Source organism: Acipenser ruthenus, chromosome 41 (genome assembly GCF_902713425.1).
Source record: "Acipenser ruthenus chromosome 41, fAciRut3.2 maternal haplotype, whole genome shotgun sequence".
NCBI classification, from domain to species: Eukaryota; Metazoa; Chordata; class Actinopteri; order Acipenseriformes; family Acipenseridae; genus Acipenser; species Acipenser ruthenus.
The window spans coordinates 2,499,566-2,519,114 of NC_081229.1; the positions used below are offsets into that span (position 1 = coordinate 2,499,566).

Here is a 19,549-nt window from a genome sequence, read left to right on the forward strand (position 1 = left end):
TGCTTAAGTGCCTTTAAACAAATGGAACCCCATATTGCAATGATATGATTGATCCTAGAGATCCCTAAATAGCGATCTGGTGTTTGCAGAACAGTTTTAGTTTGCTTTTTCAGTAGTTCATAAATAAGTGACTACTTTAAAAGCAGTGACAAAAAAACAGCTTCTGTGGTTGATGCTGCTTTCTGTTGAATAAACGGAAATTATGCTGCTTCTGCTTTTCAGTTTTAAAAATAGGGAGTTTGACCAACAGTGTGAAACAGCCATCAGTGAAGGACAGTCTGTTCAGCTCAACTAGAGAGGTATGTTCAATAATATTATTATTATTATTATTATTATTATTATTATTATTATTATTATTATTATTATTATTATTATTATTATTTATTTCTTAGCAGACACCCTTATCCAGGATGACTTACAATCGTAAGCAAATACATTTCAAGTGTTACAGTACAAGTAATCATACAATAAGAGTAAGATAAATACATTTCAATAATACAGCAGATAACAGCGACAGTGATAGTTACATCAGGATATGATTAACTACAAAATACTACAGATTAAACACTTGGCAGATTACAGTACTCTGAAGTACAGGATTAAATGCAGTAAAATAGGGGGCAGATAAGAGCAAATAAAGCGCATTTAAGGAAGGGTGATAGTGTCCCAGGGGAAAAACAGAGGAGTTCTACAGGTGCTGTCTGAAGAGGTGAGTCTTAAGGAGGTGCCGGAATGTGGTCAGGGACTGGGCGGTCCTGACATCTGTAGGAAGGTCATTCCACCACTGCGGAGCGAGGGTGGAGAAGGAGCGGGCTCTGGAGGCAGGGGAGCGTAGAGGAGGTAGAGCAGGTCTTCTAGTGCAGGCGGAGCGGAGAGGTCGAGTGGGGGTGTAGGGAGAGATGAGGGTCTGGAGGTAGCTGGGTGCAGTCTGGTCAAGGCATCTGTAGGCTAGTACAAGAGTCTTGAACTGGATGCGAGCGGTGATCGGGAGCCAGTGGAGTGAGCGGAGGAGTGGAGTTGCGTGGGAGAAGCGAGGCAGAGTGAACACCAGGCGGGCAGCGGAGTTCTGGATGAGCTGGAGCGGACGGGTGGCGGACGCAGGGAGGCCAGACAGGAGGGAGTTGCAGTAGTCTAGATAATATCACAGAGAAAAGTGTTGAACAGAATCTCACTTTTACTGACATTAACCCGAGTGACAGTGGACTGTACTACTGTGAAGCAAGGAATGAGCACGGGGCAGAGAACTCGACAGCCGTGCAGCTGAATGTAGCATGTTGTATGTATGTATGTATGTATTATTATTGTTATTATTATTATTATTATTATTATTTATTTCTTAGCAGATGCCCTTATCCAGGGCGACTCACAATCGTAAACAAAAATACATTTCAACAGGACAGTTAAAGATACATTTGTATCTTTAATTTCATTGGGTATGGTTATTAGTTGACGTATACAAGATAACAAGAATGTATTTTAATATTAGCCATCCATACCCAAGATACCCTACAGTATAGCTTTTTCCCTATAAATCTATGAACCCACAATCCTGCAATGCTTAGGCCAGTTCGATTGTGTTTTGCAGAGCTCCCCTCAAGATGACGAGGAGAACGCAATATACACTAACAGGTCAGCAGCCACTGAAGATCACCAACAGGGAGGCCAGGAAGAAAACCTTCACTAGGCCTCCATCGATTACTCCAAACTGAAACCTGGCAACCAGGAGAGCGGCACTAAACGCGCCTCACGATACAGCACTGAATATTCTGAGGTGAAGCGTCCTGGGACAGCAGGAAGTGAGAGGGAAGTCACGGATCCCCCCATAGAGGAAAATGAATACGCTGAGATGAAAGGCTGCCCTGCCAAGAACAGGGAGAACACAGCAGCTAAGAGTGTCTCGACAGGAGAATCTGACTACGCAGAGGTGAGACGCTGTCATACATCACCGGAATGAACTTACAGAGAGAAGTTACCCAAAAGAGAAGGTACCAGGAGCACCAGCTAAAATATGAAGAGGATAAATCAGGACGGCTGGCCAATCCGCTCGTCTCTCTCTTTGGCTTTGATTAGAATCCCTTGTAAAGTTTCCAGGAGACCCGTGACTGTAGGTTACATTTGCTGTGTCCCGTGTTTTTAAGCATATTGCGGAGTGTGATCCTAACCAAAGTGATATTATCAGGAGCCTGGCTTCGTTGACACCCCTTCTAGTCTGTCCGGATATTTCTACACACAGTTTGACGTTAACAGCAGTGATATAAAGTGGGTTTGACTGCATTTGAAGCCGTGAACATGTCTTCTTTGTGCGTTATGTTTTTGAGAAATGTGTTTGAATATGGTATGGGTTAGGAATGCATGTTTAAAGCTATGGCTTACAGTCATCATTATTAACAGTCAGGTGTTAGCGAGAGATGCAGGTGAGGTTCTATAGAACAACATTTTGAGTCATTCCCTCATGCAAGTTTACCCTGGTATTTTTGCAAGGTATTTTTGCACTTTTACCTGCTTTTTCCATAGTAATACCATGCATTATCATAATTTACCCTGGTTCACCATTTTATTAATACGCTTTACCATACCTCACTGTTCTTTACATTGCTTTGCTATGCTTTACCATGCATTCACTGTGCTTCATTACGCTTTGCTATGCTTTTGCTATGGTAAACTTTTATAAGGGTTATTTGAAGTAAAAATACAAATTGTAGTGGTATATATTTTTTTAGTTGTTTTTAGTTTTATAACATTTCAATGATTGTATTCACAAATTTGAAACACGAATGTAATAAAATGGCCCCAAAGACACTCCAGAAACTACGACATACTTACAAACCAGAAAATAAGTATGAAAACAAAAGCTTAGAGACTAAATCAGTCACATTTGAAACTGCTGAACCAGTGAAATTACACTCATCATCGTGAAAATGAGGCTGATGTAAATTTCCCGAGTGTATTTCAAACTTGATAAATGAACAGATTAAGCATGTCATTCTCGTTGAAAGCCAGGGGGTGGCAGTAGCACAAAGCCTAACCAATGGCCAGGTACTCTGCAAACAGACATCTTCCTCACTATGCAAAGAGCTTGTCTGCAGCTGTGGTTGAAGCTCTTTGAACCTCATTACAGTGACAGGGATTTGAATCCGAAAAGGCAGACCAGACTCCACTGTGGTCAAATGAATGTAGCCTTCCACCACGCTGTAGATACACTTCCTGTGCAACAGATATTAGGACCCCCCCCCCCACTCAAGTGTCACATGGACCTCAAATAGAGTGGTTCCTGCTGCACTGATAGTGGTTGCAGGATGAATGGATTTTTAACAAATGAATATTTAGAAAGTTGTACTAAGGTGAGAATATTAAAACTGTAATTTTTGGGAGCATTTTTAACTGGCATTACTAACCTGTTCTACGGGACCGGCTGAACGTGATTGATGGTCCAGTTGGTTTACGTCATCTTTTGTTTTTGTTTATGAATCCTGTCTGAACTGTTTATTTTCTTTTGTCATCGTCTCATGAACAGGATTGCATTTTCAGTTTTAACAAGCCTTTTCTTGGGAGTTTCATGACCCAAATAAAAATGATTTGTGTTGGAAACTACTGTCTGCTTCTCCTGTGTGCACCTATACGCTCACTATATATATATATATATATATATATATATATATATATATATATATATATATATATATATATATATATATATATGTATAATTAAATAAACCTGAAGATTACTAGTCACATGCTAAACAAATGGATCCCCATATTGCAATGATATGATTGACCCTAGAGATCCCTAAATAGCAATCTGATGTTTGCACAACACTTTGTTGACTTTTTCAATAGCTCATAGTCATCAACTTTAATAAAACACACTGACAAAAACAGCTTCTGTGGTGAAAACAAAAATACCGCTGCTTCTGCTTTTCAGTTCTAGGAAATAGGGAGTTTGACCAACAGTATGAAACGGACATCAATGAAGGACAGTCTTTTTCAGTTCAACTAGAGAGGTATGTTCAAGAATATTCTTTAAATGTGATGTTTGATTGAAAGCATGTTTACTTTAAAGATATGTTTTTGACCAATGAAAGATCACACATTGGTTACGATGAAGTTTTACTGTAGATTCCTGAACAGACTTGTGCTTTCACAGATTTCCAGTTTGGTTCTCTAAAGACACACAAGAACATGATTGCTACGGAAAAGTTGCTTCTGATTTCCTGCCTTTTTCAAGGTATTTATTAACCATTTTAAATATATATATTTGGCGACAAAATATTCAATTATAAACAATTATGCAATTATCTGTCTTTTGAAGTTATATCTGCAGGGTGCATCCCATGTACAAGAATATAACAGTGAAGGTTTATTATACTAGTGAGGGGCACAGCTGTGGCATACTGTAAATGAGAGCCTTTGTGATGTTTGATGATTGTTAACATAATTTTGAATCCCACTGCATGTCCCATTCACAGTTAGATACAACACAATGCTAGCCATCCAAAATGACCAGTGTTTTACTGTAAAAAAGTATAATGCTGTTAGTATTGGTTAAAAACTAGGAAAAATTAAATGATCCCCCAAAACTATAAAATATTATTATATAACTGACTGTACATATTGCTAAATAAACATCTGTGTTGCCTTTTCTAGGTATAATTTGCAATGAATTGAAAGCCTTCATGCCGCAGCGTATTAAAGCCTTGAGCGGCTCCTGTGTGCTGATTCCATGTACATTCACAATTGAAGAGAGGTTGGAGAGTGCAATGGTGGAACCGGCCAGAGGAATTTGGATGACTTCTTATAATTTCAGAGATATTGTATTTGACTCCAGTAGACATTATGGCGAGAAAACCCTGAAAGCAGAGCTACTTGGTAAAGTGACTAACAAGAATTGCACCACAATAATAAATCATTTAAAAAGAAGTGATTCAAAAAGTTATTTCTTCAGAGCAGACCCCCCTAAATACACCTTTCGCGAGAATGTTAGGCTTGAAGTTGTAGGTAAGTACCAGTTGGTTTTCAATTCATTTTCATATTGACCAGCGCTTCATAGGGCCATGCATTTGAGTTTTAGTTCCATGACAGGTAGTGAAATGTTTCCTTTGTTCCCTAGACTCTCCGGACAGACCAGCGATCAGCCCATCGAGTGCAGTGAAGGAGGGAGCTCCCACGAGTTTAGCCTGCACTGCTCCAGCCCCGTGCCCAAGAGAACCTCCAACCCTGGTGTGGAGCGACACTCTGAACGGGAGTGTGGAGATAGAGCAGGTTGAGCAGCAGGATGGGACCAAAGCTGTATCTTCTGTTCTGACATTCACTGCCTCACATCTGCACCACAACAAGGACATCACATGCACTGCGCAGTATCCAGTGGGGTCTGAAAGTAAAAGCGCTGGAAAAGTCTCGACTCTTCATGTTCTCTGTAAGGCAATTCTTCAATAATGAAGAATTCACTTCCAAATCTAATCTGTGAACTTCCATTGGCACTCAACAAATAATTGTTTAAGATTTATTCAATTTTTAAATATAACAAATACAGTTTTTAAATCCTAAGAAAATCTCACAATTGCAATTTCTCCTAGTGCAGTAACAATGTTTTGATTTTATAATATAGAAAGTGAGAAACCCTAATATTGCACACTACATCATGGAAAACTATAACACTACATTGCAAATTAAAAAACATAGGCACTGTAGCAACCGCTTTGCATTAAATATTTTATTGAACTCATATCCAGTATAATCTGCAAATAATATATTTAATATATATTGTTTTAATTTTATACCATAAATACATTGTATATATATCTTTCAGATTCACCGAAGAACACGTTGGTGTTAATAAACCCTTCTGGTGAAATACATGAAGGAGATCATGTGACACTGAGCTGCAGCAGCAATGCAAACCCAGCAGTGAGCCGCTACACCTGGTTTAAAGTGAAGGGAGATAATATCAATGAGAAAAGTGCTGAACAGAATCTCACTTTTACTGACATTAACCCGAGTGACAGTGGACTGTACTACTGTGAAGCAAGGAATGAGCATGGGGCAGAGAACTCGACAGCCGTGCAGCTGAATGTAGCATGTATGTATCTTTAATTTCATTGGGTATGGTTATTAGTTGCTGTATACAAGATAACAAGAACACATTTTAAAATTAAATGGCATTATACAGAATACTTCACAGTGTAAATGAAAAACACTTAACTATCAGATTAGCACATTGTAAAACTGTACACATATCATTATATCAGCATGCAAAGATGCTTGTGAATTTGACATTGTCATCTACATCCCTAAAACCTCAAACATGCAGACGTTTGTTAGAAATCACAGTAAGCCCTTGTGCAGTATTTATACGTCTTTTGTTTTTTTATTTGATGTTATATCTGACCAAAACATTGTACGTGTTGATAAACAGACAAGGTAGAAGAAAAGGATGATCAGAAAAATAACCCTTATACAAATTTACTGTGGTATACCATGGCAAAAGCATTAACAGCATAGTAAAGCATGGTAAAAGCAATAGCATTAGAAATCAGTGCTGTAAATAGTATGGTAATCACAGTAAAAGCACTGTAAACCGCAATGTTACCTTTACAAATGTAAAAGGACTGCTCCTTTAAAGTTGTTTGCTAACATGAACTGTTTTCTCTTTCAGATCCACCAAAGAACACGTTGGTGTTAATAAACCCTTCTGGTGAAATACAGGAAGGAGATCACGTGACACTGAGCTGCAGCAGCAATGCAAACCCAGCAGTGAGCCGCTACACCTGGTTTGAAGTGAAGGGAGATAATATCAACGAGAAAAGTGCTGAACAGAATCTCACTTTTACTGACATTAACCCGAGTGACAGTGGACTGTACTACTGTGAAGCAAGGAATGAGCATGGGGCAGAGAACTCGACAGCCGTGCAGCTGAATGTAGGGTGTATGTGTCTTTAATTTCATTGGGTATGGTTATTAGTTGACGTATACAAGATAACAAGAATGTATTTTAATATTAGCCATCCATACCCAAGATACTCTACAGTATAGCTGAAAATGAAAAGACATCTGTGCATTAGATGCCTATACGTCTGTGTGTTGCTATTTGCAGGCATGCCACAGATTTCACATGAATCCAGTTGCTCAAAAGATGATACCGAAAGCATTACCTGCATTTGTGTGAGCCGTGGGAGTCCATCACCGATCACTGAATGGAGGATTGCTGGAAATAAACTGGAAAACAACACAGATAGAGTGAGCATCAGTAACTCAAAGTTAGAAGACCACACAATGAGAAGCACACTCATCCTGCTGGAGCCGTTGGCTAAAAATGAGGCTATACAGTGTCTGAGTAAAAACCGCATTGGCACTGCAAGCTTCCAGTTCCATGTGTTCCATGAACAGAAGGATGGTAAGAAGCATTCTGAATGAAAAGAAGGAAGGCAAGAAACATTCTAAATGTGCTTTGAAGCATTCTAAATGTGCTTTGAAACATTCTAAATGTGCTTTGAAACATTCTAAATGTCCTTTGAAACATTCTAAATGTGCTTTGAAACATTCTAAATGTGCTTTGAAACATTCTAAATGTCCTTTGAAACATTCTAAATGTGCTTTGAAACATTCTCAATATCCTTTGAAACATTCTCAATGTCCTACGTTAACTGTCCTGCATTGTTCCCTTGAATTCTCCAGATATTTCATGATAAGTGGAAGTATGTCTTGTATTTCCATTCACTATTTTCAGTAGGTTTCTTGTGTGCAGTTCTGAAAGAACACCTTTTTAAATTTGTATTATTATAAAGCAGTGTGCAAATGTATCAGAACGCCCCATTGCTTCTGTGGTTTTGATTTGTTGTGCAGATGAAATCAAACCACTGCAACTGAAAATCTGGAGAAATTGTCAACATAGGCCACTCATGCAGTTAATTAAAAATTGCAAATGAAAAGGGACAGAGCCGGACAAAATAAAATGCATTCTTTCTTTTAACCAATGGGCTTCTTTCACAAGTGAGTGACATGCTTTGCAGCCAATGACTTGCTTTGACCCTAAAGCCACAGGTGAAGTGAAATGGGAATTTAAACAGCGATCTATAATAAAATACATCAGACCTACAAATGTATTCAGAGTCATCAAAATGAATGACTTGTATGCATATTATCAATTGTCAATACATATACTGTGTAATACGTGCACAATCCTGTCCAGGTGTGGCAGGGAGCATTTAATGCAATGTGAGTGCCACATAACTGCAATCTCCATTTACTGTTCATTTTGATTACATGTCACATCAGTAATGTGTGTGTCTCAGGAGGGAATGGAACAGAACTGTAGTGTTGGATAGCCTTCCTTTGTATTCAGGGTCCCTTTCTCTATCACCACTTCCAGCACTGTTTTCATCAGTAGCTCCAAAATAGCTGAAAACTTGATCAGAATAAAAAGCTTTACAATGAGATGTGGTGTTTGTATTTGCAACAGGGTGTGTATGTCTCAGATACATAAGAAAGTTTACAAACGAGAGGAGGCCCCATTCGGCCCATCTTGCTCGTTTGGTTGTTAGTAGCTCATTGATCCCAGAATCTCATCAAGCAGCTTCTTGAAGGATCCCAGGGTGTCAGCTTCAACAACATATACTGTAAACTGTATTTGTCATTTTCTATTTATTGAAATGCCTGTTGACGTATCTTTGACAGTCGTGGCACTGATGTTGCTACGCGTCCTTGCTCAGGCTGGGATATTAATTTAGTTTCTGAATCTTGGACTAAACAAAACAGACACCTAACTTCAATCCTTGAATCTCAATCAGCCCCTGGATGGAAGTGGTCAATCCTAGAACCTCAGTTTGCTATTTCCTGTTTAGTTACGTGTATGTTTGAAAAAGCTACACATGTTTGTTGCTTTAAACCTTTTTGTCCTTTCAGCTCCTGCAACTCCATGTATTTATGTTGTCATGGGAACAGCGGCTGTTCAGATGTTAGCCACCATTTTGGTTGTTGTATTCATAATGAAAAGGTATGTATTTGAACGCTAAACATAAAGTATGTGTGGTTGTTACTTCACATATGTAGTTGTCAGTGTACTGTTAACATATATTTTCATTTTTCATTTCATGTGTGTGTAAAGAAAGAGAAAGGTAAGTCTGGAATTTTTCATTTGCTCAGTTTTGCTTAATACTGTGGAACTGGTTCTATGTTCTATTAGAATATATGAACTGTTAAAATACTAGGACAGCAGCTGTCTCTATACTGTGAACCCCTTTATAGACTCTTAAGTAATATTTGCATTACATTTAGTGATGAGGAACAGCCAGTGATTCTGTAGTATTGTTAAGCTTACAGCACAGTTACTTGCCAATTACAGCTATGGCCAAAAGTTTAGCATCACCTAGAATTTTAGGATTGAGACATCATAAAAAAAAAAAAAACTACATGAACATAATTTAGATCTTTTATTTAACATCATGTAATCAAATAAACTACAAAATGATATCGCAAACATTCCACTGGAAGCCATAATAGTAGTACAGTAGTATTTTATGTTAGATTTTGAAATGTCACATTTTTGTCAGTTTTCTGTTGAGTATATGGCAAACTGCAAAGCGGTATGTAGTTCAATATGTTAACATAACATTATTCAGCAGGTTTCATTCGACTTCATGAAGCAAAATTAGATCATTCTATTGGGCGCTGCAAAACTTTTGCCCATAGCTGTATTTTAGTGATTAAACTCAAATAAAACAAATAGATTGCAAATAAAATGGTGTTGTAACGGTTTTGAAATCTTGGGTTGGATTGTTTCTATAGGCTGAGCATCGTGGCAGAGAAAATAACCCCTTTGGGGCTCTCCAGCTCTCAAACGTGAGTAACACAGAGTAACATGATAGTAGAGAATATACTGGGAACCCCTCAATATTAGACATGAATCATTTAATGAAGAACAAACATTAAAACTCTGTACAGTATGCCCTTTAAGGGATACTTTATGTTATCTAACATGAATCCTTCATGTATTGTCTGTTTTGTATAATTATCTATAGCTGTGTATTTGTAGGTGATTATTTATCAGGATTCCACTAAAGTAGGGTTACCATATGACTCCATTTACACTGGGACAGTTTGGAACAGTTCAGGCCTTTCAACTCACACCCCAATGCATTCTGGTACACTTTACCTGTCTCAGGTACCTTTCACAGTAGAACTACACTTACCAGCATGCATTGGGGTGGGTGTTGATAAGCCTGAACCTTCCTGTCATATGGTAGCCCTACACTAAAGTATTGTTCCACTACACTGACTGCTTCTGCTGCTGCATGTTACACATTGAAAGGAGCAACGACAATGAATAAGGGCAGATGCTTTGACACTGAACTTGAAGTTTTAACTGTGCCGTATGTTGTTGGGTTTTTGAATTCAGGCCGGTCAGAACTCAAAGGATGATGCTGAGGTCACTTATACTGCACTGAACACATCAGCTGTTTCCTCAGACTATGAAGAAATATGCAAGAAGTAACCAGGATGGAAATCTTTGCTCTAATTGATAATGCTGGCGGCTGATAAAATGTACTGCCTTCATTTTGTGAACAGTAATGCTACTCTTTAGTCCTTCACTGTTTGCTTAGCTTTAAGAGGCTTTATTGAATTGGAGCTTCATTTATGGCAAAAGAATGCAATTCTGTTTTAAAGCACAGATATAAAAATGTGCATCTCCAGTCAAAATGTATTTCACACAGTATTTTTTATTATTTTTTATTTCACAATATTTTAAAACCAAAAAAAGCTTATTTTTTTTAATAATATATTTATGAATGTATTTGAATATATTTAGCAATCATGACCTGCTACATATATTGTATCATCAGTAAGGTGTTCAATACGGTAGATAAGTCATCTACAATACACTGCACTTTTTTAACACATATTTTACAATATATTCCAATGTATTTTATATTTCTTGAGGGGTGATGTCTTTCTCAGTTTTAATTTCAAATAAATAATGAAACTTCTTTCTTGTCTTGGTGTTGGAGCAGACATTTACACATGGAAATACTGGAGCAGTGAGCATTTTTACTGGTGTGATTACTGGCTCTCATAAGTCCTTATCACCTGGAGAGTTTACCAACCCCCCCCCAAAAAAAAAATATATATATATATATTTCAGGTCAAGTTGCATTTAAATTAATTTTACACTGTAAAAAAAAAAAAATCTTAAATATTGATGCAACATTTTCTTTATTCAGGGATACTTTGTCCTGTGAATACTGGGGAAAACTTCCCTGGACAACCTGCATATTTCTCATGAATATTTTTATTATTATTATTATTATTATTATTATTATTATTATTATTATTATTATTATTATTATTATTAATTAGTCATTTAGCAGATATTTTTATCCAAAGCAACTTACAGAGAGAGACTAGGGGGTGAATTATGCATCACAAGTGCTGCTACAGAGTCACTTCCAATAGGACCTTGGTTTTTACATCTCCTCCGAAGGATGGAGAACTAGGAGGTTAAGTGACTTGCTGAGGGTCACACACAGTGAGTCAGTGGCTGAGCTGGGATTTGAACCGGGAACCTCCTGGTATCAAGCCCCTTTCTTTGACCACCGGATCACCAGTGATTAATGAATAGGAGATAGTTACCATTATCATGGGCAACCTACACTCTCTCTTGCCTGGGTAACATTAACCATTCATTATTTCAGGTAGCAATTCCTTTGGGAAACACTTCAGTTTTAAAGTATAAACTGGGTGTCCTGAGAGGACAATTGATTAATATAAGAAATATTATGCATCTATACTTGCATCGAAATAAATAGTTTCAATTGCATTGAACTAAGATTCCATGAACCATTACTGCTGTTTAAAACACAAATGCAATACAATGGCTCGTGGTTATTGGTAGATTTGGACCCAAAGCCCAACTACGTACACACCAGAAAGAAAACTGGCCTTTCTGTTATCAAAACAGAAGCTGTGTTGGGCTAAATCAGTCAAATTTGAAACTGTATAACCAGTAAAATGACACTCATCGTTAAAATGAGGCTGATCTGCATTTCCTTACTGCATTTTCAATTCTATACCTGGTAAATGAACAGAGTAAGCATGTCATTCTCATTGAAAACCAACACATGATAACTTACTCTAATTTTGTTAACTGCAAAAGTCTAAGTGTAATGGATCAAATGACTTGAACACAGCTTGTGATTTTGTTAAAAATGTATTTGGCACTTAATGGGTTAATATTTGAGTCATCCTTTAGTTTAATCTTAACGGATAACAACTACCTCACTAACACATTAATAATTGTATGTTAATAGTGCATATATATATACAAAAATAATAACAAGGTGCAATAAAATCATCCTGATATTATTTGTTAATTACTAGTCACATGCTTAAGTGCCTTTAAACAAATGGAACCCCATATTGCGATGATATGATTGATCCTAGAGATCCCTAAATAGCAATCTGATGTTTGCAGAACAGTTTTAGTTGATTTTTCAGTAGCTCATAAATAGGTGACTACTTTAAAACCAGTTTAAAAAAAAAGCTGCTGTGGTTGATGCTATTTTGTGTTGAAAACGGAAATACCGCTGCTTCTGCTTTTCAGTTTTAGAAATAGCGAGTTTGACCAACAGTGTGAAACAGGCATCAGTGAAGCACAGTCTGTTCAGGTCAACTAGCGAGGTATGTTCAATAATATTCTTTAAATGTGATATTTGATTGAAAGCTTGTTTACTTTAAAGATATGTTTTTGACCAATGAAAGACCACACATTGGTTACGATGTAGTTTTACTGTAGATTCCTGAACAGACTTGTGCTTTTACAGATTTCCAGTTTGGTTCTCTAAAGACACACAAGAACATGATTGCTACGGAAAAGTTGCTTCTGATTTCCTGCCTTTTTCAAGGTATTTATTAACCATTTTAAATATATATATTGGGGGACAAAATATTCAACTATATTGATAAATATTATCCTGTACATTATAGGTTTTATAGCAATTATCTGTCTTTTGAAGTGATATCTGCAGGGTGCATCCCATGTACAAGAATATAACAGTGAAGGTTTATTATACTAGCGAGGGGCACAGCTGTGGCACACTGTAAATGAGAGCCTTTGTGATGTTTGATGATTGCTAACATGATTTTGAATCCCAATGCATGTCACATTCACAATACAGTTAGGTACAACACAATGCTAGCCATCCAAAATGACGGGGGTTTAATGTAAATAGAAGAGTAATGCTGTTAGTAATGGTTAAAAACTACAAAAAATAAAATGATTAAATAAAATATGTCAACAAAAACTATAATATATTATATAAGTGACTGTACAGTATTGCTAAAAAAAACATACATTTTCTCTTTTTTAGGTATAATTTGCAATGAATTTAAAGTCTTCATGCCTCAGCGTATTAAAGCCTTGAGCGGCTCCTGTGTGCTGATTCCATGTACATTCACAATTGAAGAGAGGTTTGAGAACGATATGATTGAACCGGCCAGAGGAATTTGGAGGACTTCCCTATATTCTGGAAATGTATTTGACTCCAGTAAAGATTATGGCGAGAATACCCTGAAAGCAGAGCTACTTGGTAACGTGACTAACAAGAATTGCACCACAATAATACATCATTTAAAAACCAGTGATTCAAAAAGTTATTTCTTCAGAGCAGAACCCCCTAAATACAACTTTTATCCGAGTGTTTCGATTGAAATTGTAGGTAAGTACCAGTTGGTTTTCAATACATTTTCATATTGACCAGCGCTTCAGAGGGCCATGCATTTGAGTTCCATGAAGGTCAGGATTGATGGTGGTCTATTACAAAAACACATATACAGTATATTTCGGGTTTAGGAGTTGAATTTTACAAAAACAACCCTCTGTCTCTCAGATACCTCAACAGCTTTTTACAAGTATTTATTCAGATTCTACGAGTTTTTTTTGTATCATACTGTAGCTCCATTCAGAGTTTTGTTGAGACCACTGACTAAACAGTGCTAGTAAGGTACGTCATAATCTGTAAGTATTTTGGGTAACGCTTTCCACTGAGTGTCTCTAAATACTGTGTATTTACATAGTAGTTACTTAGTAAATACAGGTGTACTTACACATAATTACAATGTTATTGTGCATAGATACAGTGTACTTAATGTGTAAATCATTTTGCATGGTATAACCCTAACCCCCTCGCCCTTTTCTGATACAATTGAATGCTTACATACTGTGGGTGAAAAAAAACAAGTGCCACTGCAAAATAAGATTAGGCAAAATAAATCACAAAAATAAACATTCTTTACAAGTGAGGGGTTTTCACCCGGGTCTGTATTCCTCTGACAGGGAGTGAAACGTTTCCTTTGTTCCCTAGACTCTCCGGACAGACCAGCGATCAGCCCATCGAGTGCAGTGAAGGAGCGAGCTCCCACGAGTTTAGCCTGCACTGCTCCAGCCCCGTGCCCAAGAGAACCTCCAGCCGTGGTGTGGAGCGACACTCTGGACGGGAGTGTGGAGATAGAGCAGGTTGAGCAGCAGGATGGGACCAAGGCTGTATCTTCTGTTCTGACGTTCACTGCCTCACATCTGCACCACAACAAGGACATCACATGCACTGCGCAGTATCCAGTGGGGTCTGAAACTAAAGGTGCTGAAGAAGTCTCGACTCTTCATGTTCTCTGTAAGGCAATTCTTTAATAATGAATAATAAACTTCCAAATCTAAATAATATCTGGAAATAAAATCTGCAAATAATATCTTTAATATATATATATTGCTTTAATCTTATATCATAAATAGATTTTATACAGTATAATCAGAGTATAAGCATTGTAAACTGCACTATTACTTTTAGCACTGTAAAATGATTGCTTTTACTGTAGTAATCTTTAAAGTTGTTTGCTAACATGAACTGTTTTCTCTTTCAGATTCACCGAAGAACACGTTGGTGTTAATAAACCCTTCTGGTGAAATACATGAAGGAGATCATGTGACACTGAGCTGCAGCAGCAATGCAAACCCAGCAGTGAGCCGCTACACCTGGTTTAAAGTGAAGGGAGATAATATCACAGAGAAAAGTGTTGAACAGGATCTCACTTTTACTGACATTAACCCGAGTGACAGTGGACTGTACTACTGTGAAGCAAGGAATGAGCATGGGGCAGAGAACTCGACAGCCGTGCAGCTGAATGTAGCATGTATGTATCTTTAATTTCATTGGGTATGGTAATTAGTTGATGTATACAAGATAACAAGAATGTATTTTAATATTAGCCATCCATACCCAAGATACCTTACAGTATAGCTGAAAATGAAAAGACATCTGTGCATTAGATGCCTATACGTCATATCTGTGTGTTGCTATTTGCAGGCATGCCACAGATTTCACATGAATCCAGTTGCTCAAAAGATGATACCGAAAGCATTACCTGCATTTGTGTGAGCCGTGGGAGTCCATCACCGATCACTGAATGGAGGATTGCTGGAAATAAACTGGAAAACAACACAGATAGAGGGAGCATCAGTAACTCAAAGTTAGAAGACCACACAATGAGAAGCACACTCATCCTGCTGGAGCCGTTGGCTAAAAATGAGGCTATACAGTGTCTGAGTAAAAACCGCATTGGCACTGCAAGCTTCCAGTTCCATGTGTTCCATGAACAGAAGGAAGGTAAGAAGCATTCTGAATGAAAAGAAGGAAGGCAAGAAACATTCTAAATGTGCTTTGAAACATTCTAAATGTGCTTTGAAGCATTCTAAATGTGCTTTGAAACATTCTAAATGTGCTTTGAAACATTCTCAATATCCTTTGAAACATTCTCAATGTCCTACGTTAACTGTCCTGCATTGTTCCCTTGAAATCCATTCTCCAGATATTTCATTATTATTATTATTATTATTCATTTCTTAGCAGACGCCCTTATCCAGGGCGACTTACAATTGTTACAAGATATCACATTATACATTATTTCACATTATACAGTTATCACATTATTTTTACATACAGTTGCCCATTTATACAGTTGGGTTTTTACTGGAGCAATCTAGGTAAAGTACCTTGCTCAAGGGTACAACAGCAGTGTCCCCCACTGGGGATTGAACCCACAACCCTCCGGTCAAGAGTCCAGTGCCCTAACCACTACTCCACACTGCTGCCCATGATAAGTGGAAGTATGTCTTGTATTTCCATTCACTATTTTCAGTAGGTTTCTTGTGTGCAGTTCTGAAAGAACACCTTTTTAAATTGGTATTATTATAAAGCAGTGTGCAAATGTATCAGAACACACCTTTGCTTCTGTGGTTTTGATTTGTTGTGCAGATGAAATCAAACCACTGCAACTGAAAATCTGGAGAAATTGTCAACATAGGCCACTCATGCAGTTAATTAAAAATAGCAAATGAAAAGGGACAAAGCCGGACAAGATAAAATGCATTCGACTTTTTAGAAGTTGATTAAGCGGCCCAATGAAAGCACAAAAGCATCTTTCTTTTAACCAATGGGCTTCTTTCACAAGTGAGTGACATGCTTTGCAGCCAATGACTTGCTTTGACCCTAAAGCCACAGGTGAAGTGAAATGGGAATTTAAACAGCGATCTATAATAAAATACATCAGACCTACAGATGTATTCAGGGTCATAAAAATGAATGACTTGTGTGCATATTATCCATTGTCAATACATATGCTGTGTAATACGTGCACAATCCTGTCCAGGTGTGGCAGGGAGCATTTAATGCAATGTGAGTGCCATATAACTGCAGTCTCCATTTACTGTTCATTTTGATTACATGTCACATCAGTAATGTGTGTGTCTCAGGAGGGAATGGAACAGAACTGTAGTGTTGGATAGCCTTCCTTTGTATTCAGGGTCCCTTTCTCTATCACAACTTCCAGCACTGTTTTCATCAGTAGCTCCAAAATAGCTGAAAACTTGATCAGAAAAAAAAGCTTAACAATGAGATGTGGTGTTTGTATTTGCAACAGGGTGTGTATGTCTCAGATACATAAGAAAGTTTACAAACGAGAGGAGGCCATTCAGCCCATCTTGCTCGTTTGGTTGTTAGTAGCTCATTGATCCCAGAATCTCATCAAGCAGCTTCTTGAAGGATCCCAGGGTGTCAGCTTCAACAGCATATACTGTAAACTGTATTTGTAATTTTCTATTTATTGAAATGCCTGTTGACGTATCTTTGACAGTCGTGGCACTGATGTTGCTACGCGTCCTTGCTCAGGCTGGGATATTAATTTAGTTTCTGAATCTTGGACTAAACAAAACAGACACCTAACTTCAATCCTTGAATCTCAATCAGCCCCTGGATGAAAGTGGTCAATCCTAGAACCTCAGTTTGCTATTTCCTGTTTAGTTACGTGTATGTTTGAAAAAGCTACACATGTTTGTTGCTTTAAACCGTTCTGTCCTTTCAGCTCCTGCAACTCCGTGTATTTATGTTGTCATGGGAACAGCGGCTGTTCAGATGTTATCCACCATTTTGGTTTTTGTATTCATAATGAAAAGGTATGTCTTTGAACGCTAAACATAAAGTATGTGTGGTTGTTACTTCACATATGTAGTTGTCAGTGTACTGTTAACATATATTTTCATTTTTCATTTCATGTGTGTATAAAGAAAGAGAAAGGTAAGTCTGGATTTTTTCATTTGCTCAGTTTTGCTTAATACTGTGGAACTGGTTCTATGTTCTATTAGAATATATGAACTGTTAAAATACTAGAACAGCAGCTGTCTCTATACTGTGAACCCCTTTATAGACTCTTAAGTAATATTTGCATTACATTTAGTGATGAGGAACAACCAGTGATTCTGTAGTATTGTTAAGCTTACAGCACAGTTACTTGCCAATTACAGCTGTGGCCAAAAGTTTAGCATCACCTAGAATTTTAGGATTGAGACGTCATTAAAAAAAAAAAAAATACATGAACATAATTTAGATCTTTTATTTAACATCATGTAATCAAATAAACTACAAAATGATATCGCAAACATTCCACTGGAAGCCATAATAGTAGTACAGTAGTATTTTATGTTAGATTTTGAAATGTCACATTTTTGTCAGTTTTCTGTTGAGTATATGGCAAACTGCAAAGCAGTATGTAGTTCAATATGTTAACGTAACATTATTCAGCAGGTTTCATTCGACTTTATGAAGCAAAATTAGATCATTCTATTGGGCGCTGCAAAACTTTTGCCCATAGCTGTATTTTAGTGATTAAACTCAAATAAAACGAATAGATTGCAAATAAAATGGTGTTGAAACGGTTTTGAAATCTTGGGTTGGATTGTTTCTATAGGCTGAGCATCGTGGCAGAGAAAATAACCCCTTTGGGGATCTCCAGCTCTCAAACGTGAGTAACACAGAGTAACATGATAGTAGAGAATATACTGGGAACCCCTCAATATTAGACTTGAATCATTTAATGAAGAACAAACATTAAAACTCTGTACAGTATGCCCATTAAGGGATACTTTATGTTATCTAACATGAATCCTTCATGTATTGTCTGTTTTGTATAATTATCTATAGCTGTGTATTTGTAGGTGATTATTTATCAGGATTCCACTAAAGTAGGGTTACCATATGACTCCATTTACACTGGGACAGTTTGGAACAGTTCAGGCCTTTCAACTCACACCCCAATGCATTCTGGTACACTTTACCTGTCTCAGGTACCTTTCACAGTAGAACTACACTTACCAGCATGCATTGGGGTGGGTGTTAAAAAGCCTGAACCTTCCTGTCATATGGTAGCCCTACACTAAAGTATTGTTCCGCTACACTGACTGCTTCTGCTGCTGCATTTTACACATTGAAAGGAGCAACGACAATGAATAAGGACAGATGCTTTGACACTGAACTTGAAGTTTTAACTGTGTTGTATGTTGTTGGGTTTTTGAATTCAGGCCGGTCAGAACTCAAAGGAAGACGCTGAGGGCACTTATACTGCACTGAACACATCAGCTGTTTCCTCAGACTATGAAGAAATATGCAAGAAGTAACCAGGATGGAAATCTTTGCTCTAATTGATAATGCTGGCGGCTGTTAAAATGTACTGCCTTCATTTTGTGAACAGTAATGCTACTCTTTAGTCCTTCACTGTTTGCTTAGCTTTAAGATGCTTTATTGAACTGGAGCTTCATTTATGGCAAAAGATTGCAATTCTGTTTTAAAGCACAGATATAAAAATGTGCATCTCCAGTCAAAATGTATTTCACACAGTATTTTTTATTATTTTTTTTATTTCACAATATTGTAAAGCCAAAAAAAAGCTTATTTTTTTTTAATAATATATTGATGAATGTATTTGAATATATTTAGCTATCATGACCTGCTACATATATTGTATCATCAGTAAGGTGTTCAATACGGCAGATAAGTCATCTACAATACACTGCACTTTTGTAACACATATTTTACAATATATTCCAATGTATTTTTTATTTCTTGAGGGATGATGTCTTTCTCAGTTTTAATTTCAAATAAATAATGAAACTTCTTTCTTGCCTTGGTGTTGGAGCAGACATTTACACATGGAAATACTGGAGCAGTGAGCATTTTTA

The 19,549-nt window shown here is 37.3% G+C and overlaps 1 protein-coding gene and 1 long non-coding RNA gene across 6 annotated transcripts in view; both read left to right on the top strand.

Moving 5' to 3' along the window:
• Positions 1-117: 117 nt before the first annotated feature.
• The window catches only part of LOC131696720 (B-cell receptor CD22-like), a 44,706-nt gene continuing 25,274 nt past the window's right edge, over positions 118-19,549 (top strand). For 2 of the 5 annotated variants that reach the window (XM_059011276.1, XM_059011277.1), the window contains exons 1-6: positions 118-299; positions 4,145-4,225; positions 4,645-4,995; positions 5,108-5,413; positions 5,807-6,076; positions 14,905-15,174. In XM_059011276.1, coding sequence (XP_058867259.1) covers positions 4,180-4,225; positions 4,645-4,995; positions 5,108-5,413; positions 5,807-6,076; positions 14,905-15,174 — 1,243 coding nt within the window. In that variant the 5' untranslated portion in view covers positions 118-299; positions 4,145-4,179. Of the gene's footprint in view, positions 300-3,934; positions 4,002-4,144; positions 4,226-4,644; positions 4,996-5,107; positions 5,414-5,806; positions 6,077-14,904; positions 15,175-19,549 lie in introns of those variants that run through there. The other 3 variants (XR_009311412.1, XM_059011275.1, XM_059011274.1) reach the window with 2 other exon arrangements.
• LOC131709165 (uncharacterized) lies at positions 17,923-19,485 on the top strand. Its single transcript, XR_009311416.1, has 2 exons — positions 17,923-18,336; positions 18,893-19,485. It is a non-coding gene; the product is annotated as an uncharacterized LOC131709165 (long non-coding RNA).